This window comes from Sander vitreus, chromosome 9, assembly GCF_031162955.1.
Source record: "Sander vitreus isolate 19-12246 chromosome 9, sanVit1, whole genome shotgun sequence".
NCBI classification, from domain to species: Eukaryota; Metazoa; Chordata; class Actinopteri; order Perciformes; family Percidae; genus Sander; species Sander vitreus.
In genome coordinates, this window is record NC_135863.1 from 30,809,329 (window position 1) to 30,834,126 (window position 24,798).

At 42.6% G+C, this 24,798-nt stretch overlaps 2 protein-coding genes across 2 annotated transcripts; both read right to left on the reverse strand.

Moving 5' to 3' along the window:
• Positions 1–488: 488 nt before the first annotated feature.
• LOC144523804 (vacuolar protein sorting-associated protein 4B-like) lies at positions 489–12,301 on the reverse strand. The gene is made up of 11 exons (XM_078259671.1): positions 12,139–12,301; positions 8,059–8,170; positions 7,787–7,931; positions 5,320–5,378; positions 5,049–5,168; positions 4,817–4,973; positions 3,405–3,553; positions 3,224–3,305; positions 1,899–2,118; positions 922–1,062; positions 489–826 (listed from the first exon to the last, which is right to left on the reverse strand). Exons 1-11 carry the CDS (start codon positions 12,157–12,159, stop codon positions 725–727), a joined length of 1,308 nt encoding a protein of 435 aa, XP_078115797.1. The 5' UTR covers positions 12,160–12,301; the 3' UTR covers positions 489–724.
• Positions 12,302–12,670: 369 nt separating this feature from the next.
• Positions 12,671–23,943, reverse strand: ankrd29 (ankyrin repeat domain 29). Its single transcript, XM_078258208.1, has 10 exons — positions 23,807–23,943; positions 22,450–22,560; positions 22,068–22,166; positions 20,580–20,678; positions 19,226–19,324; positions 18,626–18,724; positions 15,939–16,037; positions 15,406–15,501; positions 13,784–13,882; positions 12,671–13,118 (listed from the first exon to the last, which is right to left on the reverse strand). The coding sequence occupies exons 1-10, from the start codon at positions 23,816–23,818 to the stop codon at positions 13,029–13,031; spliced, it is 903 nt and encodes a 300-aa protein (XP_078114334.1). The 5' UTR covers positions 23,819–23,943; the 3' UTR covers positions 12,671–13,028.
• Positions 23,944–24,798: the final 855 nt, after the last annotated feature.

A 24,798-nucleotide genomic window follows, 5' to 3' on the forward strand; every position in this document is an offset into this window, starting at 1 on the left:
AGAGACTTCAGATACAGTATTAGGGGGACCACTAAGGCCTATATAAAAGAGACTTTAGATACAGTATTAGGGGGACCACTAAGGTCTATATAAAAGAGACTTCAGATACAGTATTAGGGGACCACTAAGGCCTATATAAAAGAGACTTCAGATACAGTATTAGGGGACCACTAAGGCCTATATAAAAGCATCCAAAAAGCAGCATGTCATAGGACCTTTAATTGATCGGCCAAAGCTTCATCAATTAAGATTATCGATTAATCATTTTAGTGAATTATCCAGTTAAAAAAAATGTTTTATCTTAAATTGTTACCTTTTAATATAAGCTTGTTTTCTGTTGCTTAATCGTATTAACTAAGAACTTTATAGGTGGAATTTACAGGCTAGTGCAAACCAAAAAAAAATATATATCTAATACTAATTTCCTTTACATAATTAAAGACATTTGCATCATAAATTGATGCAGAAAAATTCCCTAGAATCCCTAGAAGTGTTTGACAAGCTCAAAATTTTAATTTTGCTCAAAAGTGGAGATCTCAACCCCCCCCCCCAAAAAACAAACAAAAACAAAACAAAGTTATGCCCTTGGGCTCCAGTAACCTGTGATGGACATTTTCCACCATTTTGGACACACAAAAGATTAATCAAATAATCACAAGCATAATCGACAGAGACAATAGTCGCCTGTTGCAGTCTTATTAATGAGTAGAGAGAGTGAGTGTTATTAGCCTTCTTGACCAAAATCCTCAGTGAACTTCTTCAGCTTGTCCAAGTCCTGCTCATTGACTGTGGGCTTGGTGTTTGTCAGTGACCTCAGCATGTCGGGCTGCACGTAAAAACATCACACAGGTCACAATACATCTGCTGATCACTGCAGCCGCCTTGTGTTTGTCATTAACACTGATCGACGTCTTTTCTTACCATGGACACCACTGCCTCTAGGAGTTTCTCTGAGGGAACGTCCATCCACGTCATCTTTATGGCGTTGGGATCACCCGGCGAACACGGAGTCAGGAGGTCTTCCACCACAACGTCGGGATTGTTCCATGATGACCCGCGGACCTTAATTAGTGTGCGTTGGTGTGTGGATGGACAGAAATAAGAACACAAAGAAACGGTTGTAATGTCTGTCTGACAGATTCATACAGTTGTACAGGCTAGTTTAGGGTGAGAATGAGGAACTATTCTAACTTTTTCTTCAATGAATAATGTCTCCCAATAAGTGAACTCTCTTGTTAAAGATTTAACTTAAAACCCCAACAAGAGCAATGGAGATAATCGCAGCGATTAAGGCTGGATTAGGCACAGCAGTGCTTTGAGCTAAATGCTAAATGTCAGTGTTCTTTGATAAATTGCCAATAATTGAATCTGTACCTTTACCAATTCCCAACATCAGCATGCTAACATGCTCACGATGACAAATGCTAACATACTTAATGTTTACAATCTTCTTAGTTTAGCATGTTAGCATGCTAACATTTGCCAATTAGCACAAAACACAACAGCTGAGGCTAATGACAAAGTCAGTTTGGGAGGTATTGAGTCGTAAACGAACAAAAAGCATTGGACAAAATTAAAATGTTGACCTGATGATAAATTAAGGGATTACAGTACATCTGGAGGGGGGTGTGCATATGTTTATCAAATTATAATGCAATTCATCCAATAGGTGACGAGACATCTGTCTTATTTTGGAACATATTTTCCTGCTCAATTCCCAAAAAAGAGCTTTTCTGGAGGAGACTTGGATTTGAGACTACTGTAGATTGTAGCCATTCAATAAGCCCTTCACAAGATGGACTGAGCTTTTCTTTCAGTTTGAAATAGGACAGGGTGAAGTTACAAGTGCAGTCTAACTGTTACTGGGGTTTTTTTTTTTTTATTTTATTTTTTTTTACCTTTTTGAAGTGAGTGGCTGACTGCACCTTCCTGACAGGCTGCATGAGGGCGTCCCTAACGATAACACTGATGTCCGCCCCTGAGTAGCCCTCTGTCTTGTCGCCCAGAGTGATGAAGTCGGCCTCCGTCAGCTCGCTGGGGGTGGAGCCCAGGTGCAGTTTGAACATGAAGGAGCGGGCGTGCTTTTCGGGCAGAGGAATGTAGATTCGCTTTTCAAACCTAAGACACAAAAGATTCAGTCGTTATCCACTTAAAGTTTCCCTCGAAGCCCTTGAACGTTTCTGAGAACCTTTCATCTTTTCCAGTGGCATGAGATAAGGGAACTGATGTTTTCACTACAGAGTGTGAGACTGTTTGGTGCCTTGTGGCACTCCAGCTACAATGTTCACTTTGTCTAATAAAAAGTTTTTGCCTCAAACTAAAATAGGACGCAACCTGACAGACATGAATAAAACTAGTTTGAGACCATGCCTCAGAGGTCTACTCTTTTTCCCCCCCAAATTGATAAGAAAGTTATGTCGGCCACATGAGGAATTCTAAGTAATGACAAGAAAACTGTCGGCGTGTCCACATGATACGAGCCTTCCGTGATCGTCCACCACCCCTTCCCCCCCTCCTCCTCCACGCAGTTGCTAGTAGCCAAGGAGGACACGGAGGATTAAAAAACATGATGGCGTTTCTGTGCGCAAAAGTCTCCGGACGACACAATCTTCTGAACATACAGTAGTCATGCTGAGAAATACAGAGAGTTGTGTGGAGCTGATAGTCTTAAGTAGCAACTCATATGGCAATGGCTTGGATGTAACGGACATTCATTAATATCAAACGTTTTAGGAATAATAATCAAGAATTGTCATTTGTGAGTCAATTTAAAAAAACATGCTATCCTTGCACTTTTTAAAGAGAACGTGGTCATTATTTTTTAGTCTACATCCTCGACGTTCCACTTCCGGGATTGCTCCGTTGCCGACGGAAATTCTGCCAGATTTCACTAATTTAGGCCGGATATCCGTTGCCTTGGGCTTTCTTTGTGTTGGCGTTCTAAACTGTCCAGTCAGAGTTTTTTGTTGCACGACTAAAACAACCTTTAAAACGTACACGTTCCACCAAAACAAGTTCCTTCCCGAGGCTATTTTGCAGCGGCACCGCAGCTTTTCCCAGCGCTCAGCACCGCCCAAGACGATTGTGATTGGCCAATAAACCAGAGCAGGTTTTTCTTCCATCCCGGAATGCTGTGTGGACTCGCCAGACGCTCCTCCGCAGCGCTGTGGAGGAAGAGCTGGCAAAGTGGGACTATTATTTTTACACAGTAGGTGAAACTAACCTCCTCCTGATTGCAGAGTCCAATGTCCATGGTATGTTTGTGGCTCCGAGGACCAGGATCCCCTCATTATCATTTCCGACGCCTGAGAGGAGGAGGACATTTTTTTTTTACACTTCATAAACAAACTACTGCTATTCAGATTCCGATCAGAGATATTTTAAGGGCATCTCTTCTTGCTCACCTTGCATCTGGACGAGGAACTCCGTCTTGATTCTGCGCGCTGCTTCGCTCTCGTTCTCGCTCCTGGAGCCGCAGAGGGAGTCGATCTCATCGATGAAAATGATGGATGGCTTGTGTTCTCGGGCTAAAGTGAACAGGCTCTTCACCAGCCTGGAGAGAGACACGGGGGGGGGGGATGGTATGATATGGTATGATGTATCATAATTTGTATGTTTTTAAAAGTTTTGTCAAGTCTTAACATGAATCCAACATATTATTAGCAAATATAAATGGGCCTATTTGTGAAAAAAAAATACACATTGATGATCAGCTTACTGGCCTATAGGTAAGGTAGTCACTAAGGTCGCCATCCACAGATACAGTTCACCCTAAGGATTTACAGCACCACATGTATGCTTAACATTAAACGATTTATAAAATCATGGCAACAATTATTGTATTAGCTTAGTATTCTATGCACTAAAAAGGTAAGTATAAAGGCTTTAGGCAGCCTACACGTTATTGCAGCCCCAGTTAATTATGCAACTTCATTTTATACAATATATGTAGTGTGGGGTCCCTGCTCCGTCTCTCTCAGTTAAGTGCTCATATTGTGCTCATTTTCAGGTTCATAATTGTATTTAGAGGTTATATCAGAATAGGTTTAATTTTCTAAAAACACCATATATTTGTTGTACTGCACATTGCTGCAGCTCCTCTTTTCACCCTGTGTGTTGAGCTCTCTGTTTTAGCTACAGAGTGAGACATCTCACTTCTGTTCCATCTTTGTCGGGAGTCGCACATGCTCAGTAGCTAGGTAAGGACTACTAGCCAGTCAGAAGCAGAGTATGAGGGCGTGCCCTGACAGTACCTAGGTAAGGACTACTAGCCAGTCAGAAGCAGAGTATGAGGGCGTGCCCTGACAGTACCTAGGTAAGGACTACTAGCCAGTCAGAAGCAGAGTATGAGGGCGTGCCCTGACAGTACCTAGGTAAGGACTACTAGCCAGTCAGAAGCAGAGTATGAGGGCGTGCCCTGACAGTACCTAGGTAAGGACTACTAGCCAGTCAGAAGCAGAGTATGAGGGCGTGCCCTGACAGTACCTAGGTAAGGACTACTAGCCAGTCAGAAGCAGAGTATGAGGGCGTGCCATGCTAGCAGCTAGGCGAGCATTATAATGTGTGTTCCAAAGTGACCACGTTTGTCTCTGAAGTAAAGGCTGGACTACAGTAGAGCTGTTTGGAGCAGTTTGTGAACAGTGTTTTCTGTTGGAGATGGTAAGTCCCTTTGGGGTGGACTTTGGGCTTTTTCACTTTGTAATCCTATAACATGCACAAAAAGATATGTTACACAATACAGGAAAGGGAAAAAAGCATAATATGAGCACTTTAAAAAAATGTTGACAACCCCTGGTGTAAAGAACCCGGGCCTCACTTTTCGCTTTCCCCCAACCACTTGGACACAAGGTCCGAGGAGGAGATGGAGAAGAAGGTGGAGTTGTTGGCTTCTGTGGCCACTGCCTTGGCCAGGTAGGATTTCCCTGTTCCTGGAGGGCCAAACAGAAGGATCCCCCGCCAAGGAGTTCGCTTTCCTACACAAACAGACACTGTATTAGAAACATACAATTCATTTTCAGGAGGTTTAAGAGGTCGCTTGTTTTCAGTACCTTTGAACAGATGAGGGAATTTGATGGGCAGGATCACGGCTTCTTTTAAGGCTTCTTTGGCCCCCTCGAGTCCAGCTACATCGTCCCACTTTATGTTTGGCTTTTCCATGACAATGGCACCTGGAAAAGGGATGGGTTTAATAAACACTTTATAGATGAAATCATTCATTATTTTCTGAAATGTCGTGCAATGATGATGATGTGTTGCACGTCATATTTAACTGCTGCATCTGCCTCTATGTTCGTTCAATGCAGTGACGGCGTCATTCACCTGAGAGTTGATTTTCAAACTTCTTTTTCTCTGCGTCGTCCCCATCACCATTTTCGTCCCTGAAATGAAATGACAACAGTCCACCATGTGATTTTTTGGCACGTTAATAAACAGTGAACAGCGATTTGTATGGTATGCACTATTGATTTTACAGATCCCTATCATTTCTTTTTTGTCATTTACATTTTTTTTGTTTTACAGAAGGACCAAGAAGCTATGCTGTATTTAGTCTCTGCTTTCTTCGGTTGAATTTTCATTAGCCCTTGAGCAGGTCCAAAAAAGATCCCAAGGGGTCATCCCATCCTCCTTGTTAGCCGACAGTTTGTAAAGCATAAACTCATATGATGCTGTCTCCACCATTGCATTAGTCCAGTCTTTCAGATTAGGAGATACCGCAGTTTTCCAGTGTCTTAAAATAACTCCGAGCCCACCATAATGACAGAAAAAGTTATTTTTGATATATTCGGTGTGATCTGTCCCCTTGTAAACATAAACATACGGCAGGAATCAGGGGAATCACTGTACCTGACCAGTTATTCAGGAAGTCCACAACTTTGGCCCCAAATTGACTCACTAATGCACATTCCCATACACAGTGAAGAAAAGTTCCTACCTATGTTTTACACTTCCAACACATATTATCGTTCATCAATTTCATTCTATGTAATCTCACAGGGGTATGATAATATCTATGCATGATCTTATATCACTATCATTTCTTAGAAACTGATATGACACTGCACATTCTTAGGAAGGTCACTGAAAAAGATTCTGTAATTGGGTACTAATTATAAGTATTCATTTGGTGCACTTTGAATTAAATAATTCCATTAATTGAAGCATGAAAAAAAAATTTGTCTGCAGGGAGTTAAACATTTCAACAACAGATCTCTGTCAGTTATTCCAGTCATTACGATTTCAGCCATTCTTTCAAGTCAAATCTTTTGGAATTAAACAACTTCTTTTCAACTTAAAAAGGTACCCTGTGGAGTGGTGGTCCATAGCTATGGAGCAATGTTTTTATGAATGGCTTCCCATTTTCTTTGCCTTGTGTATGACACGATACATATTTCTGCCAATGGTTTCCCAGTATTCCACTGAACGAACGGGTCAAGAAACGCAGCAATGTGCCAGCACAGCCGGGGGAACAGAGGACCGCTAGGAAGTAAATATGGATGGAAACAATGCAGGTTTCTCACACACACACACACACACACACACATTTTGCTGATTAACACTTAATGTAAACATAAACTTTGTGTGTTTACAGTGGGTTAACAAGAGTTAAATAGCTGTGGCTAAACGTTGTCTCTACTTTGCCTATAATACTATAGGTGTATACTGTAGAAAAAGCCACTCATTGTGATAAGGTCCAGGAATTTTGGACCAGGATACATGATAACCTATGTCGGACTGCAGGAACCCAGGTTCCATTCAGCCCAAGATGATTTGTTCTGGGAGATGGGGCAGTCCTAAGCGGGATAGATAAGCATATAAGAAGCTGGGTCCAGACTAGATTAATGATAGCCAGACAGATTCTTTGACAGGATGGAGGAATGAAGGGGTGCCGTCAATCCAGGAGCGGGCTTGTGAGATGGCTAGGGTGGGGGCGTTTGAGAAAAAAAAAAAAGCCATATAAAACGGTTTGCCAGATTGGATGTCTATACTAGAAAATGGGGAAAGCACCTGAGCTTTCTGGAGGGTTCCTAAGAAGCTTTGTGCTGGGGAGAGACGTGTATGATGGGCTTATGGAGTTGTCATTTATGCATATGCTTATATGGTTTATTGTCTATTTTGTTACTATTTTGTTAAATGGTCTTGAATATTGTAGTTACGGTGTCATCTTTTCTTAATTTTGGTCTTGGTGGGTGGTGATGATAAAGGTACTGAAGAAAATCACCACAGCAACAAATACTGGGATATTAGTCTATATCCACGACGTTCCACTTCAGGGATTGCTCCGGTGCCGCAGGATATTCCGCCGGATGCATGTATGTCCGTCACCTTCCTCTTAGCCTGACAAGCCAGACCCACATCCAGATGTTGGGTCTGGGAACACACCATTGGCAGGGCTCAATCCGAGGGGCGGGATAAACGGTTGTCTTTCAAATTCCCTCTGCACGCAATAGGATAGCTCTACAACCAACCAGAGCAACGAAGAAGGTAGCGGAGCTAGTTGGTTTCTGAGGACTATGGTTAACTGCTCCTCAGATCTCTGCAGGGTAAATGCAGACAGCTAGCTAGACTATCTGTCCAATCTGAGTTTTCTCTGGCACGACTATTTAACAGAGGCTCCGTGCGGAGCTTAGCGCCGCCCATGACGATTGTGATTGGTTTAAAGAAATGCCAATAAACCAGAGCATGTTTTTCTCCCATCCAGGAATGCTGTGTGGACTAGCCAGACCCTCCTCCGCTCCACAGCGTGTGGATGGTCTGGCAAAGCCAGCTTAGTGGGATATTGACTCACCCTTTGTCATCCGACTCTTTGACAGGTTTGGCCGGAGGACTCTTCTCCTTCTTCTTGAGATATTCCTTCAGCTGCTCGGCTCTGTCCAGGTAGTCGGCACACTTGGCTCTGATGCTCTGCGCCGCTCGGTCTCCCTGGGCCTCATCTGCAACGCAGGAAGTAGCTTAGATCATGGTGCGGTGTTGGATAGAAGTGATGTTTGAATATTTTTTTTGTTTTTTTTAAAATAACACAGAATATTGTAAGAAATCAAACATGAATAGGCTCCTCACACTTGACAACATGAAGGAAGTATTGCACTGCATGCTGGTACAATTTGAGTGCCTCTTCGTAGTTTTTGGCTTTGTCCTCCGCTGCAGCTTTGCTGGCGAGATCTATAGCTTTCTGAGACAACATGAAGAATAATAATTCAGGAAACCACCTTGTAATATGGCACCCTTACAAATCTTTATTAGTAGTTAACAATGTGTTTAATAATGGCTAATAATTAATGTGCACATGCTCTGTAGTTAGAAGCTAATAACACAACTTTGCCAGGTTGCTTTTGCGGAGTGTTTACGCTTTCTATTTGATAATAATGCTGTTATATATGTTGGAAATCTAATTATTACTCCCAGTTAGTACATTATTTATTAGCCTAACTAGCCATTAGTTGCAACTTAAGTTTTTTTTTATATTGGGTGCCTTTCCAGAAAGTGGTAATGAAAGAGCAGTGTTTGATCATTTATTAAAGTTCTCATATTATGCTTTTTCCCTTTCCTTTATTGTGTTATATATCTTTTTTGTGTGCACGTTATAGGTTTACAAAGTGAAAAAGCCCAAAGTCCACCCCAAAGGGACTTCTCCAACAGAAAACACTGTTCACAAACTGCTCCAAACAGCTCTATTGTAGTCCAGCCTTTACTTCAGAGACAAACGTGGTCACTTTGGAACACACGTTATAATGCTCGCCTAGCTGCTAGCGTGGCACGCCCTCATACTCTGCTTCTGACTGGCTAGTAGTCCTTACCTAGGTACTGTCAGGGCACGCCCTCATACTCTGCTTCTGACTGGCTAGTAGTCCTTACCTAGGTACTGTCAGGGCACGCCCTCATACTCTGCTTCTGACTGGCTAGTAGTCCTTACCTAGGTACTGAGCATGTGCGACTCCCAACAAATATGGAACAGAAGTAAGATGTCTCACTCTGTAGCTAAAACAGAGAGCTCAACACACAGGGTGAAAAGAGGAGCTGCAGCAATGTGCAGTACAACAAATATATGGTGTTTTTAGAAAATTAAACCATGTAAACCTATTCTGATATAACCTCTAAATACAATTATGAACCTGAAAATGAGCATCATATGATTCATTTAAACATAAAAGTACCAATACAACACAGTAAAAACATTCCATAACATGTAAAAGTAACTCATTGAAAATACTACTTAATATAACTAGATTCTAAGGTAATTATTTTGGTATTAACTATTTGAAAAGGTACAGAAGTATTTTAAGCAAAATGTATTTAAAGTATAAAAAGTAAAGTATGACATACTATTGTATATTAGTCAATACGGATATTGTGGCTGGTCGAGCTGGAGCTGGTTTTAACTTTCTTTATACAGTGAGGTAGTTTAGTCCACCACCTGAGGGGTCAGCCCCCTCCAAATGATCACAAAAATAAATCGGAGGGGTCATGAGATGATTAATGGAGGATGAAAGAAGACATTTGTATGAACATGTTTGGACTTTTCTTTAATCTTTTCTATTTTTAGTGAAATACAGCTTAGTTTGACCTTTTTGGACCTCAAACTGTTGAAACTAGGGCTGAAGGATTTTTGAAAATAATCTAATTGCGATTTTTTTCAAAAATATTGCAATTTCGATTCAATATGCGATTATTTTTTAAGCTCTTTGTCTTCTGTATTATTCAACAGAGACGAGCAATAAATCACTGTATAGTATGAACAACACAAGATTAGATAGATTAAACAAACTGGTCTTTCCTGGAGGCCAGGCCTGGATGTGATGATGAAATCAGGTGACGCATGAATTTATATGAATGACATCTTTTATTAACTACTTCAGTCCCAGTAGTATACTGAGCACCGACCGCCTGGTGGAAACATTCATATGAAAGTCAGAAACTAATCACACAAACTAAAGTGCAGATTGCAGAAATATAAAAACAAAGATGTGGCTTTACCACACTTAGTAGTATTTACATTTAATTATCATTTACTGTAATAAACATATGTAAACATGTGGATTGCACTTTTTAAACAATGTCTTTGAACTTTACTAGACAGTTAAATAAGTAAAAATATAGTATATATGTATATATACACACAACGGTGTATTTTATTTATTTTTTACAGCGCACACAGAGGAGCTGCCTCCAGCCCCTCCCCCTCATGAAGAAGCGTGCCGCGTGCATGACAGTGTCAACACTGCACTGAGAGACAGAGAGGCTATCGTTACGTTAGCAGTAGCATGCTGCTGCTGGTCTTGCCGTGGGATTAACTGTACTAATAAAACCGTTGAAACAACGCAGACACGCTGTTGTGAAAGCTCCCCGAACGCCATTTATCAGAGTCTGGTTGTTACCCCTCCCCGCAGCAGTCTCCTCCACTCCATATCTTTATAACAGAGATAGCTAACTGGAGCTAACCACTAATCAGAGCTAATGGTTGCTAACCGAGCCTTCAGTTCTGCGTGCCTGTATCCATTAACTGCATGTTTGGACTCAAGCCCGAATAAAACCCTTCATTTTATTAAAATGGCTGTAAAAGTTTTAAACTACAACTCAGAGTTGTTTGAATGACAGAAATCTGCTCAAGGTACGGCGTAGCGTTAGCGTGCTAAGTTAAGATGATGCTTTCTCTGCGGCGTGCAGACTGATTTGCTCTTGCGAGTCACGTGACCAAATCGCAGCCTTTGCGATTAGGAAATCGCGTCTTAACATATCGCGATATTATCGCAAATGCAATGAATCGTTCAGCCCTAGTTGAAACCATGTTTAAAGTTTAAAGGAGACATTTTAAAGACCTCTGAAACATGACACTGGACCTATACTAGGGGTGCATGATATATCGACTCAATATTGCGATATCACGTTGCGCAATATTATATCGAAAGTGTCGCGATATTTTTAATATTTATTTTTATGGTTTCTAATATGTCCTGTTCTGTAGACATGCTCTTTATTTATTTATGTTATACTGTCCAACATGTCCTGTTCTGTAGACATGGTCCTTATTTATTTATTCATGTTGGACTAGTCCAATATGACCGTCAGTTTAAATAAACCTTGTGTTGTATTTGTTAGGAATCTATTTTGATGCGTTTTCCCATAACTTTTAAAAAATACGTTTAAAAATATCGAATTAATATCGATATAGCAATATTCATAATCGATATCGCAATATCACATTTTGTCAATATCGTGCAACCCTAACCTAAACTTCTTCATATTTGTTTACCATCTATCTATAATTGTGTCCATACTGTAAGTTTACTATGTTGATCTATTCTGTACAGATCTATTGCATGTCTCTCAGTCCTGGGAGAGGGATCCCTCCTCTGCTGCTCTTCCTTAACTTTCTTAATTTTTTTCCCCCCATTTAAGGTTTTTTTGGGAGGAGTTTTTCCTCATCTGAATCGAGGGTCTAAGGACAGAGGATGTTGTATGCTGTAGGTCGTAAAGCCCCTTGAAGCAAATGTGTGATATTGGGCTATATAGGCCTAGATAAAATGGACTTGACTAAATATGCTGCTTTTTTTTGGAAGGTCTTGTATCAAAAAGGTTGGGAACCACTGGTTTAAACTTAATGTTCTGTATTTGATAAGCTTGTCAAATGCGTTATATGTTAAATGTGACCTGAAATGTAACCACTACCTATAGTCAAATAAATGTAGTGGAGTAAAAAGTACAACGTTAAATGTAGAAGTAGAACGTAGCATCAAATGCTCAAATAATTACAGTACAAGTACATCAAACCTTTCCTTAAGTACAGTACTTAAGTTTATTCCTTCGTTACTTTCCACCACTATAAATGGCTAACACTAGCCAAAGGGATTCTCAAATGTTTTTAACATGTTACGTTAGCTAGCTAATCCTCAAAACATTACGATTAAAAAATAACAACTAATAACGTCATTTATTATTACTTATTAAGGCTGGTACCGAGTTAGTTCATCTTTATGTTCACATTTACGTACTTTCACACCCTGAATTAGCCATTTAAGGTGAATAGCAGCGGACAGTTCATCAAAAAGCAGACTGGTTTAACGTGTCTTTTGATGTCACACAGTCTTATGTAATTAACTAACCAGGTAACGTTAGCTAGCTTACGAAAAGTTTGTCACTCACCTGTAAATTACCACCGGCCATTAGCTTTAGATATGTCGGTCAAACTTTAACCTGTCGCTTTAGATACAACTGTAAACTATTTCTTCTTGTTAGCTGCTACTTATGTTTCATTAACAACAGGCTTGGTTGTCTCTCTTCCGCATCAACAAAAAGTTGACTGTCACTTCCGCGGTGCTCACGTGACAATGTTGTTGTCCTGATGTCATCTGCTGCTGCGAGGTCATTTCACTCATGCTTTTGAAAACTAATATACTCTAAAACTAATATATTTAAGGTACAACTACTACATAGATGTACATATTTAGAACGAATTAGTTAACTTTGCAGAAAAAAAACCGGAAATTAAATGAATTCAAGCACAATAAAAGTGAGTTACAGGTGTGGGAACAGGTGTACATCTGAAAATACTGACCTCTGGGAATATAAGGCATTAACGCTAAATCATATTGTTACAACATGTAATATCTATTTTAGTTTTAAAATGATAATCAGGATGTCGATGATAAAATTACTTAATCCTCACACTTAGGGATTGAATAACAAATTTACACTTTATTACATCTATTAAAAAGGCAAATAAAAAGTGTGCAAAATATCTAGAAATCTTACAACACCTGGGGTAAACAAAAATAAATGCACATGCTGTATACTAACAGAGTAAAGGAGATGATGCACATGGCAGACAAATGCATTTTGGTTGCACATTGAGTTGCTCTATATTTAGTCCAGGTTTATTCAACATATGACTTGTTTCCAATTGCAATCAAAAGCAAGCACCGTGTACAGTATATGTGGTAGTTGAGTAGATTTGACACTGTTATTTTCCTCTCAGTACACTTCATCAGTGTGGTACAGCCAGGCATGAAGGTAGGTAGGGGTCTGGGTGGTCATCAGCTTTCTCCACTTATGATTGATTTAGATGGATGTAACACCTTTAGGATGCGATCGTTCTTTGTAAGATCTGCAGGGAGTTCATTATTCTGCAAAACACACACAAAAAAGTCTACAAGCTGAAATGACCTGCTCATGTTCTGTCTGTTCATCATCTCATCTTTTATCAGATTGATGTGTTAGGGCCATTATGACCCTGACACACCAACCCGATAATCGGCCGTCGGACAGTCTTGTGCGAGTCTGTTCGGTGTGTTCCGTGCCGTCGTCTGTTGGAGGGGCTGTCGGCCTTCATTTTGGCCGAACTGACTTGCTGGGTCGGAGGGCGGGCAGTTACTCAATGACCAATCAGATTGGTGGAGTGCCAACCCGGAAATGACGAGCGGGATGAGCGTGACTAAGCCACTCAAAATCAGACGAAAATCTTTTAAAATGACCTTGAAATGAAGACAGATTCAGCAACTGCACGGCCTATTTCTCGCTTAAAATGTTTTGAGAAACACGTTTCGTGAACTATCTTCGTAAAATATGAGATCGTATTCTGAACGAAACCACCATTATGCCCGGTTGAAAAATCTGGAGACGTATTACGTCTCGCGCACGCGCAGAACGTACGCTCAAGTCAGCGTCGCTTCGATGTGTTCTGAGGCACTTTTTGGACCTCGGGGAGCCGACTGATCAGTCCGACTGCCCATTCTGCCGACGGTCGGCCGTCGGGTTAGTGTGTCAGGGGCTTAAAGCCTAAGTGCCTTACCTTGTTGGGCAGTGTGGGGTCTGCGTTGGCCCCAAGCAGCAGCAGAACAGTTCGAATATTTCCACCCATAACAGCAGCATGTAGGGCAGTAGAGCCATTCTGGAGACAACAAATACACATATGTATTCATAATGCTTATGGAGAGGCGCTGCATTCTCCAGTTTTTAACAAATATAAACCTGCTCTTCATCCAGTGCTGCAGGGTTAGTATTAAATGAATAGTTTGACATTTTGGGAAATATGCTTAGTCCCGTTTTTTGCCAAGAGTTCGATGAGAAGACTGATACCACTATCATGCTCTCATGTTAGCTTAGCATAAAGACTGGAAACAGGGGAAAACAGCTAGCCTGGCTCTGTCCAAACGTAAAACAAATCCACCTACCAGCACCTCTAAAGCTCACTAATCAACATGGTATATCTTGTTGGTTTAATCTGTAAGAAAAAGAGAAGTGTAAAAACAAGAAGTTGAGGTTGTACAAAGAGTTATGTGCCAGACTATTTTTGGAGCAGTGACCTCCTGAACAGAGCCAGGCTAGCTGTTTCCCCCTGTTTCCAGTCTTTATGCTAAGCTAAGCTAACTGGCTGCTGGCTGTAACTTCATTTTGAATGGACAGACATGAGAGAGGATGGCCTAGAAATCTAGACGCACCCTAGCGGCAGCAAATTTAATTTGCAGCCAGGGTCAGTCTAGCAACTCTCCGTTGGCTTGGGAGCTGGAAAAACCAAACTCTGGTCAGGCCAATCACATCGTGTATAGATTCGGTGGGCGGGCTTAACATAATCGGCTTTGGCTGCGACTCTGGAAGACTTGGAGTTAAGCTTTTCTTTGAGAAAAGAACAAAGAACGGCACTGAAGTCATTCTTAAAAAAGGAAGATGTGTTCAGAGTTTTTCCGACCGGATACGACAAAAGTTGAATCTATCAACTAGCTCCGCTATCTTCTTCGTTGCTCTGGTTGGTTGGAGCGCTATCCTATTGCGTGCAGAGGGTATTTGAAAGACAACTGTTTATCGCGCCCCTCGGATTGAGCCCGGCCAATGGTGAGTTCCCAGACCCAACATCTTGATGTGGGTCTGGCTTGTCAGGCTAGAGAGAGGTAATAAAAAAGTGTAGCTCAGTCCGTAGGAACTTGGCTTGGGAACCAGAGGGTCACAGTTCAAGTCCCCGTATGGACGGAGTGTGGACTGGTAGCTAGAGAGGTGCCAGTTCATCTCCTGGGCACTGTCAATGTGCCCTTGAGCAAGGCACCGAACCACCAACTGCTCGAGCGCCTTGGGCAGCCCCCTCACTCTGGCATCTCTTCATTTGTGCATGTATAGGTCCTGGGCATGTGTGAGTATTTCAGTCCTGTGTGTAACTAACAACAGAGTGAAAAATTTAATTTTCCGCGGGATTAATAAAGTAATAATGTCTTCTTCTACATTCAGGTTTTATGGGGGTTTATGCGCCAGACTATCTTCCTGGAGTCTTTATGGTATGCCATGCTAACCATCGCCTCGCTGTAGCTACATATTTACCATACAGAAATGACATGTGGTATCAAGATTCTCATTTAACTCACAGCAAGAAAGCGAGTAAACATATTTCCTAAAATGGTCGAAGTCAATAGCAGCATCCACTACCTTGAGAAGGCCAACTGAAGGAGAAAACTTGAGAAGTTCCTCGATGACGCTGTTGTGTCCCTTAAAAGCAGCTTTGAATAACGCTGTTGATCCATCCTTGAAAAAACAACAGAGAAAGCATATAATATCTAACAAAACAATCTCCACTTAAGGTCGTCTCGCTCTGATGCTTTCAACTATATTGCATGGTCCTCTTTCGACTACATAGTCCTCATCAGCAGATAAAGTTTGCTCTGTTGTCACGATTAAACTGTAGATGTTCAAACTAGGGCTGCTCGATTATAGAAAAAAAATCATAATCACGATTATTTTTCGTCAATATTGAAAAGAAACACAATTATTTAACACGATTACTCACTGACTTTTGGAAAGATGTTGCATTTATTGAATTTAAAAAACAGTGAAAACACCTTGAACTGTGAAATTGTCTCTGTTTTTTGTGATCGTTAGAAGCCGAAATGGTAATCACAATTAAAAGTGTGGTTAATTGCACAGCCCTAGTACAAACTATTAACTCTAAAAGAACTACATACGTTTCTGTCAGCATCCCGATCTGCACCACGTAAGAGTAGCACCCTCACCACCTCACTGTGACCCATCTGGGCTGCCATCCACAGGGCGGCAGTGCCATCCTGGAGAACACATGGGGGGGCAGAGACAAAGGACATAAGAGGGAGGAGATGAAACGGAAGAGGAACGCCCTGCTACGCCCTGCAGTACCCTGCTACACCCTGCTACACCCTGCAGTACCCTGCTACATCATGAACTACTACAACTACTATTTCTAGTCATAGTTCCATTATCTTTATTGTGACTATTATTGCCACTGTTCATCACACCCCCAACTGGCACCGTCAGACACCGCCTACCAAGAGCCTGGGTCTGTCCCAGGTTTCTCCCTAAAAGGGAGTTTTTTCTCGCCACTGTCTTTCTAAATGCTCCTGGGGGAATTACTGGAATTGTTGGGTCTTTGTATATTATAGAGTGAGTGTCGTCTAGACCTACTCTATCTGTAAAGTGTCTTGAGATAACTCTTGTTATGAATTGAATTGAATATTAATCGCTGCAGGATATCCTGAAGGGATGAGAAAGCGGAGCGGTGAGCTAAAGAGGCGACTGTATGTGTGACTATGACCAGCGGTGGAATGTTACATTTACTCCAGCAGGGGACCCCAAACTTCCCTTTCCCGAGCCACATTAACCAGCTCCGACTGGGGGATCCCGAGGCGTTCCCAGGCCAGGTTGGAGATATAATCCCTCCACCTAGTCCTGGGTCTTCCCCGAGGCCTCCTCCCAGCTGGACGTGCCTGGAACACCTCCCTAGGGAGGCGCCCAGGGGGCATCCTTACCAGATGCCCGAACCACCTCAACTGGCTCCTTTCGACGCGAAGGAGCAGCGGCTCTACTCCGAGCTCCTCACGGATAACTGAGCTTCTCACCCTATCTCTAAGGGAGATGCCAGCCACTCTCCTGAGGAAACCCATTTTGGCCGCTTGTACCCTGGATCTCATTCTTTCGATCATCACCCAGCCTTCATGACCATAGGTGAGGGTAGGAACAAAAACTGACCGGTAGATTGAGAGCTTTGCCTTCTGGCTCAGCTCTCTTTTCGTCACAACGGTGCAATAAATTGAATGTAATACCACCCCCGCTGCGCCGATTCTCCGACCAATCTCCCGCTCCATTGTCCCCTCACTCGCGAACAAGACCCCAAGGTACTTGAACTCCTTCACTTGGGGTAAGGACTCATTCCCTACCTGGAGAAGGCACTCCATCGGTTTCCTGCTGAGAACCATGGCCTCCGATTTAGAGGTGCTGATCCTCATCCCAGCCGCTTCACACTCGGCTGCGAACCGATCCAGTGAGTGCTGAAGGTCACAGGCCGATGATGCCATCAGGACCACATCATTTGCAAAAAGCAGCGATGAGATCCCCAGCCCACCGAACTGCAACCCCTCTCCACCCCGACTACGCCTCAATATCCTGTCCATAAATACTACAAACAGGATTGGTGACAAAGCGCATCCCTGGCGGAGGCCAACTCTCACCTGAAACGAGTCCGACTTACTGCCGAGAACCCGGACACAGCTCTCGCGTTGGTCGTACAGAGATTGGATGGCCCTGAGAAGGGACCCCCTCACCCTGTACTCCCGCAGCACCTCCCACAGTATCTCCCGGGGCACCCGGTCATACGCCTTCTCCAGATCCACAAAACACATGTAGACCGGTTGGGCATACTCCCAGGCTCCCTCCAGGATCCTTGCGAGAGTAAAGATCTGGTCCGTTGTTCCACGACCAGGACGGAATCCGCATTGTTCCTCTTCAACCTGAGGTTCGACTATCGACCGAACCCTCCTTTCCAGCACCTTGAAGTAGACTTTACCGGGGAGGCTGAGAAGTGTGATACCCCTGTAATTGGCACACACCCTCTGGTCCCCCTTTTTAAAAAGGGGAACCACCACCCCGGTCTGCCACTCCTTAGGCACCGTCCCAGACTTCCACGCAATGCTGAAATGATTAAACACATTTCTTTTGATTGTATCTAAAATGTGATTTTTCTGCATTGAGTATTTTTATTTTTTAATACTTTAAGTGATACTCCCCTTTATTTCAGAGTGACAGTGGATAGACAGGGAAGGTGGGAGAGAGATGGGGGATGACACGCAGCAAAGGGCAGCAGCTCGGATTTGAACCTGGGCCGCTGCAAAGGCCTCAGCCTACATGGGATGCACGCTCTTACTGGGTGAGCTAGAGGTCGCCCCTACTTACTGTACATACTTTTACTTAAGTAACATTTCAATGCAGGACTTTTCCTGGTTCAAGTCCCCATACGGACCAAAGTATGGTGGTGGACTGGTAGCTGGAGAGGTGCCAGTTCACCTCCTGGGCACTGCCAAGGTGCTCTTGAGCAAGGCACCGAACCCTTAACTGCTCTGGGCGCCTCTCCATGGGCAGCTCCTTCACTCTGACATCTCTCCATTAGTGCGTGTAGAGGTACTGAGCATGTGTGTGTAATTCAGGCCTGTGTGTAATGTGTGTAATAACAATAGAGTGAAACCATTGTAATTTCCCCTTGCGGGATTAATAAAGTATACATTATTATTATTATTATTATTGTAAAGGATCTGAATACTTCTTCCAGCAATGACTATGACCTTTAAATCTGTAAAAAAAAACAAAAAACTTAAAAAGTAATTTTTAAAAAAGACGTAAAAATTACCTCCCTCGCTTGGTTAACCTTGGCACCAGATGACAACAGCTGACGAATCACGTTCACATGGCCCTCCTGGGCAGCGAGAAACAGAGGAGTGGCACCGTCCTGAAACATAGAAGAAGAATCATCTCACACACAGGGTAACACCTTTCTACTGTACTTAGACCTATAGAAACAACTGGCAGAAAAGCTTCCAACTAATCAAAAAGTGTATTACTAACATAATACTTTAATACTACTATTTCATAAATATACGTATGTGCAGTCAGGTTGTTTTTCCTTGCCTAAGGACAGACACTAATCCTGCCAAATATCAGTCGTGTATGACTCAGCAGTCTGCAGAAACCTGAGAGGCTGGATTCCAGCAGCTGGGACATTGTGTGCAACTGAACCATTATGTTCCTGACAGACAGACAGACAGACAGACAGACAGACAGACGGACAGACAGGCAGGCAGACAGACAGACGGACAGACAGACAGGCAGACAGACAGACAGACAGACAGACAGACAGACAGACAGACAGACAGACGGACAGACAGACGGACAGAGGAACTGACAGTGAGAGGGAGACAGGTCTAATAAAGAGGCTGAAGATGTGGCTCACATTCAGCTGGTCGTGAACATTGGCTCCATGCTTCAACAGGGTGCTCACCACCTTGGAGTGTCCGTACTGAGAGGCGACTGTGAGAGCTGTGCCACCATCCTGTGACAAAAACACAAGAAAAACATTTTAGCAGTAGTCTATATCGACGGTGTTTCATTTGTGGGATTGTTCAGGTGCCGCCGGAAATTCCACCAGATGTCTCTTATTTTCGGCCGGACGGCCGTCACCTTCCACTTCCTTTGTGTTACCATTTTAAACTCCTGGCGATTTATGGTTAAAAGAAATGCCAATAAACCAGAGCACGTTTTTTCTTCCATCCCGGAATGTTGTGTGGACTAGCCAGACCCTCCTCTGCAGCGCTGTGGAGGAAGGTCTGGCAATGCGAGACTAATTTAGCAGTAAGAATAACAGACTGTATGTTACATGCTGTGGCGAGAACATCTCTTAAAGTGCTCATATTATGCTTTTTGGCTTTTCCCCTTTCCTTTATTGTGTTATATATCTTTTTTGTGCATGTTATAGGTTTATAAAGTGAAAAGCCCAAAGTCCACCCCAAAGGGACTTACCATCTCCAACAGAAAACACTGTTCACAAACTGCTCCAAACAGCTCTATTGTAGTCCAGCCTTTACTTCAGAGACAAACGTGGTCACTTTGGAACACACGTTATAATGCTCGCCTAGCTGCTAGCATGGCACGCCCTCATACTCTGCTTCTGACTGGCTAGTAGTCCTTACCTAGGTACTGTCAGGGCACGCCCTCATACTCTGCTTCTGACTGGCTAGTAGTCCTTACCTAGGTACTGTCAGGGCACGCCCTCATACTCTGCTTCTGACTGGCTAGTAGTCCTTACCTAGGTACTGTCAGGGCACGCCCTCATACTCTGCTTCTGACTGGCTAGTAGTCCTTACCTAGGTACTGTCAGGGCACGCCCTCATACTCTGCTTCTGACTGGCTAGTAGTCCTTACCTAGGTACTGAGCATGTGTGACTCCCAACAAAGATGGAACAGAAGTGAGATGTCTCACTCTGTAGCTAAAACAGAGAGCTAAACACACAGGGTGAAAAGAGGAGCTGCAGCAATGTGCAGTACAACAAATATATGGTGTTTTTTGAAAATTAAACCATGTAAACCTATTCTGATATAACCTCTAAATACAATTATGAACCTGAGAATGAGCATCATATGAGCACTTTAAGTCTCCAGAGGTGCAAAAAAGCAGCCTGTGCCTCATCTTTGTTTACTGATCTCTACACGAAGCCCTCTGATTCTCTGAGATGTTAGCATGACAGCAGTCTCCATCACACCCAGTATTGTAAAGACTGTGATGAACGTGCATTGTCCCTGCTGCATACCTTAGTCTGGAATTCAGTGGAGGCGCCGAATTCAAAGAGGAGTTTCACAACGTCATCGTGTCCCTGCTGGGAGGCGAAGAACAGGGCGGTAGAACCTGTCTGAAAAGGACAAATTAAAACAATTAAAAAAAAGATACTGCTGTTTTCACTTGAAAAAAAACTGTGTCAAATAGAACAGAAAAACATCAGGAGTTCAGCAGTCTTCATAGGCAGTCTGTAAGTTGTTTCGGGTACAGTTTCAATCTGCTGCCCATATTTACAAGTTTTGTCTATTCTTATTCTCAGGGGTGATTTCAGGATTTTTTTAAAGTGGGGTGGTACAGTGGGGGACCAATAATTAGTAATGGGGGGTACCACCCCGTGCCACTCTTCTAGCCCTTCCCCTGCTCATTCTTTTTTTTTAAGATAATTTTTTGGGCATTTTTAGGCCTTTATTGACTGGACAGCTGAAGAAATGAAAGGGGAAAGAGGGGGGATGACATGCAGCAAAGGGATGCAGGTCAGAGTCAAACCCATGTCTGCTGCGCCGAGGCGTAAACCTCTATATATGGGCGCCCGCTCTACCAACTGAGCTATCCGGGAACCCGCCCCTGCTTATTCTTAAACCCAAGACTATACTGATGTGCTTCCTACAGCCAAACTCATTTTCAAACATAAAACTGACATTACAGAAGCTATATTTAAAGATATCTATATCTATAGCTAAATGTGTTAGCCTGACAAGCCAGACCCACATCAAGATGTTGGGTCTGGGAACTCCCCATTGGCAGGGCTCAATCCGAGGGGCGGAATAAACGGTTGTCTTTCAAATACCCTCTGCATGCAATAGGATAGCTCTACAACCAACCAGAGCAATGAAGACGGTTGCGGAGCTAGATGATAGATTCAACTTTTGTCGTATCCGGTCGGCAAAACTCCGAACACATCTTCCTTTTTTAAGAATGACTTCACTGCCGTTCTTTGTTCTTTTCTCAAAGAAAAGCTTAACTCCAAGTCTTCCAGAGTCGCAGCCAAAGCCGATTCTAAACACCGCTGTTTGCCAGCAGCAGCAGCCATAAGCCCGCCCACCGACTCTATACACGATGTGATTGGCCTGACCAGAGTTTGGTTTTTCCAGCTCGTAAGCCAACGGAGAGTTGCTAGACAACCCTGGCTGCAAATTAAATTTGCTGCCGCTAGGGTGAGTCTAGATTTCTAGGCTATAAATGTGTAACTACAACCAGAAAACAGTAATCTTATCTTAGCACAAAGACAGGAAACTTGTTTGTTTAAACCGTACAAAAACTGTGTTAAGTGTAAAAATGACAATTGGCTGTTTTACAGGGGTTATGTACCAGACTATTTATTGGCCGGGAGCAGTGACTTCTTGGAGTCTCCACTGGCAGGTTACCTGGTAACCTCTCAGTGATAAACAGACTCCAGATTCACTGTGACTAATGGTATATTGTTTATTTGGGCTAGCCAATTATTTCCCCAATCATATCATACCTCTCTCTGGTAGTTGATGTCCGCTCCTTGCATGATAAGTTCTTTGACACATTCAAAATGGCCACTGTAGGACGCCACCATCAGCGCTGTCGTTCCATACTGAAAAGAAACATGGCAACAATAAATTAACAACCATAGGTGTTTTTTTTTTATTGTAGATGACTTGCTGATAATGTGGTGATGAAACTGCAAAATCCTTTCCAACTTAACACAGGAAACCCTCACCCTTTATTATGATGGAGGGGGGAAAAAAACATAAAATGGGTGGTACACACACATCATGCAACCACAGAGGAAAGGCTTGAAGCTCTCTGTGTCCCTACCACAGGTGGATTATGGGAAAAGCGTGCAGCTGAGCAGCCAGGACATGCAGCGGCCGTACACTGTCTCTGCAGTCCGAGTCCACGCGCCCGCTGTTGAGCAGCAGCTGAAGTAGAGCCAAGTTCCCCTTCCTCGCTGCCCAAAACACAGCATTAGCCAGGGGTGTTTCCTTCTGTAGGGTAAATACACACAACAACCACTGACCTTAAACCACCATTACAGTATTATAATAACAGTATTATACACACTGACAGTAGAGTACAGCCAGTAAAAATAGCACAGTGTCCTTTGCAGGAGTCGAGGTTTAACCCTTGTGTTGTACTCGGGTCTAATTTGACCTGTTTTCAAGGTTTTTTATAACAGAAATATTGGTTTCTTTGAACCAAAATGCCCCAAAAATAACATGGATGCATGGATGTACGTTGTATGGAACCCATACAACCCATACAATGATCTTTGCACGTAAAATTAATGATTACTTTCATTGAATTTTGGGTGTTTTATTCAATTTTATAAACATGTTTAAATGGTTTTAAAACAGTGGGTTAAACTTTGAAATAAACCAGTCTGTGATTCACTCAACATCCTTTGATCTTAACTATTAGTCAAAATAATTCATAATTCCTGCTTTTTTTTTTTTTTTTTTTAACTCAAACAGTAGGTATAGTGTCATATAAATTAGGTTTATTGACCATGAATTTAGAAATAAAACGTTGAAAAAAGTGACAAAAACATTTTAAAAAGTGTCAAAAGCATAAAAAAAGAGCCAAAAACACTCAATACTATTAAATCGCAATGCTTCTAGAATCACAATAAATGAAAATGGCAATACAAATGGAATCGTCATTTTTTTTAATGGTGCATTTTATATTAAATTCATTGTTCAATATTCTTCAATAAAAAAATAATTTCCTTAGATTTGTTTTAAATTCAACAAACAAGTTATTGTATTTTTTTTTTCAAAATACTGAAAGCAGCAGAACTGACTTAATATCTATTTACGCAAGTAATATCGTGATCGCGATATTCAACGTTATCGCAATTTTTTCAACGTTTCCTCATATCGTGCAGCCCTAGTAGACATGATTCAGGGATTTGAATAACGTATTTTGCATCAAACAGCGCGTGCGCTAGAGCAGCACACTACACAGGTTAATGTGTCAAATGTAAGTAGGACCACAGGCCATGATATCCTATAGCCTAGGATTGCATTGGAGTTTGTAATTAAACAGCCTATTTAATTCCAGCTCACACCGGCTTCCTCGCGGTGCTTTAGTTAAATACACCACGTCGTTAGATAATCCCTGAAAATGAATGAAAGTGTACACTTTAAGAGGAAGCAGGTGTGATCTGGTTTCTCATTGAGGCCCTCTAGGATGCGTGCAGAGAATGATGGATCATGGAAAAGGCTGGTTTACCTTAAAAGACATCCTGCAGACCTTTATTGGTGACTCATGGTTCTTCCTGCGCACTCATTCATTAGAGACGATGCGGAGCGCCACTCGCCTGTTTTGCTGCACTGTGTTTGGGTGTTGACGGCGCCGGTTCGCGGACATAATAACACACAGCCAGACAGTCAGCTGAGCGCGCTGCCTCTGCAGTCACTGCTGCACGGAGGCACGCAGCCGGCCGCCGGGTGGCGCTGCTGAGCACACACACACACACACACACACACACACACACACACACACACACACACACACACACACACACACACACACACAGACAGAGCCGTATATTAGGCTCTGCACACACACACACACACACACACACACACACACACACAGAGCAGTATATTAGGCTCTGCACACACACACACGCACACACACATACACATTCACATACGCACACACACAGACAGAGCCGTGTATTAGGCTCTGCACACACACACACACACACACACACACACACACACACACACACACACACACACACACACACACACACACACACACACACAAACACACACACACACACAAACACACACACACACACACACACACACACACACACACACACACACACACACTGTTCACAGAAGCTTTTGGCTATTTCCCATTGTACCACTGTTGAAATTACGTTGGTACTCCCGGAGTATTAAAAAGCACAACAATCACAATAAACACGAAACAAAATTAATATAGGCCTTTTATTGCTTAAAAAGTCAGATAAGGTATTGCACATCCTCGCTATGTTAGTAGCATCAGTTATAGATAGATAAATAATAAATAACTTGGAGGTGTAAACATTGGTTTGATGAATTGGATATGAGACTATGACATGACTATGACTACAGTTTCACACACACACACACACACACACACACACACACACACACACACACACACACACACACACACACACACACACACGTGGTTTAGCCTACTCAATGCTTCAGTATTATTATGAT

Excerpts from the sequence above, each read along its gene's own strand:
- LOC144523804 (XM_078259671.1), bottom strand. The coding sequence starts at position 12,159 with ATGGCCGGTGGTAATTTACAG. Across the intron at positions 4,974-5,048 it reads ATTCCCTCATCTGTTCAAAG|GAAAGCGAACTCCTTGGCGG; the intron begins GTACTGAAAACA and ends CTGTTTGTGTAG. Across the intron at positions 3,306-3,404 it reads GTTCCTCGTCCAGATGCAAG|GCGTCGGAAATGATAATGAG; the intron begins GTGAGCAAGAAG and ends TCCTCCTCTCAG.
- ankrd29 (XM_078258208.1), bottom strand. Across the intron at positions 19,325-20,579 it reads CCACTGAATTCCAGACTAAG|GATGGTGGCACAGCTCTCAC; the intron begins GTATGCAGCAGG and ends TTTTTGTCACAG. Across the intron at positions 18,725-19,225 it reads ATGTTCACGACCAGCTGAAT|GACGGTGCCACTCCTCTGTT; the intron begins GTGAGCCACATC and ends TCTATGTTTCAG.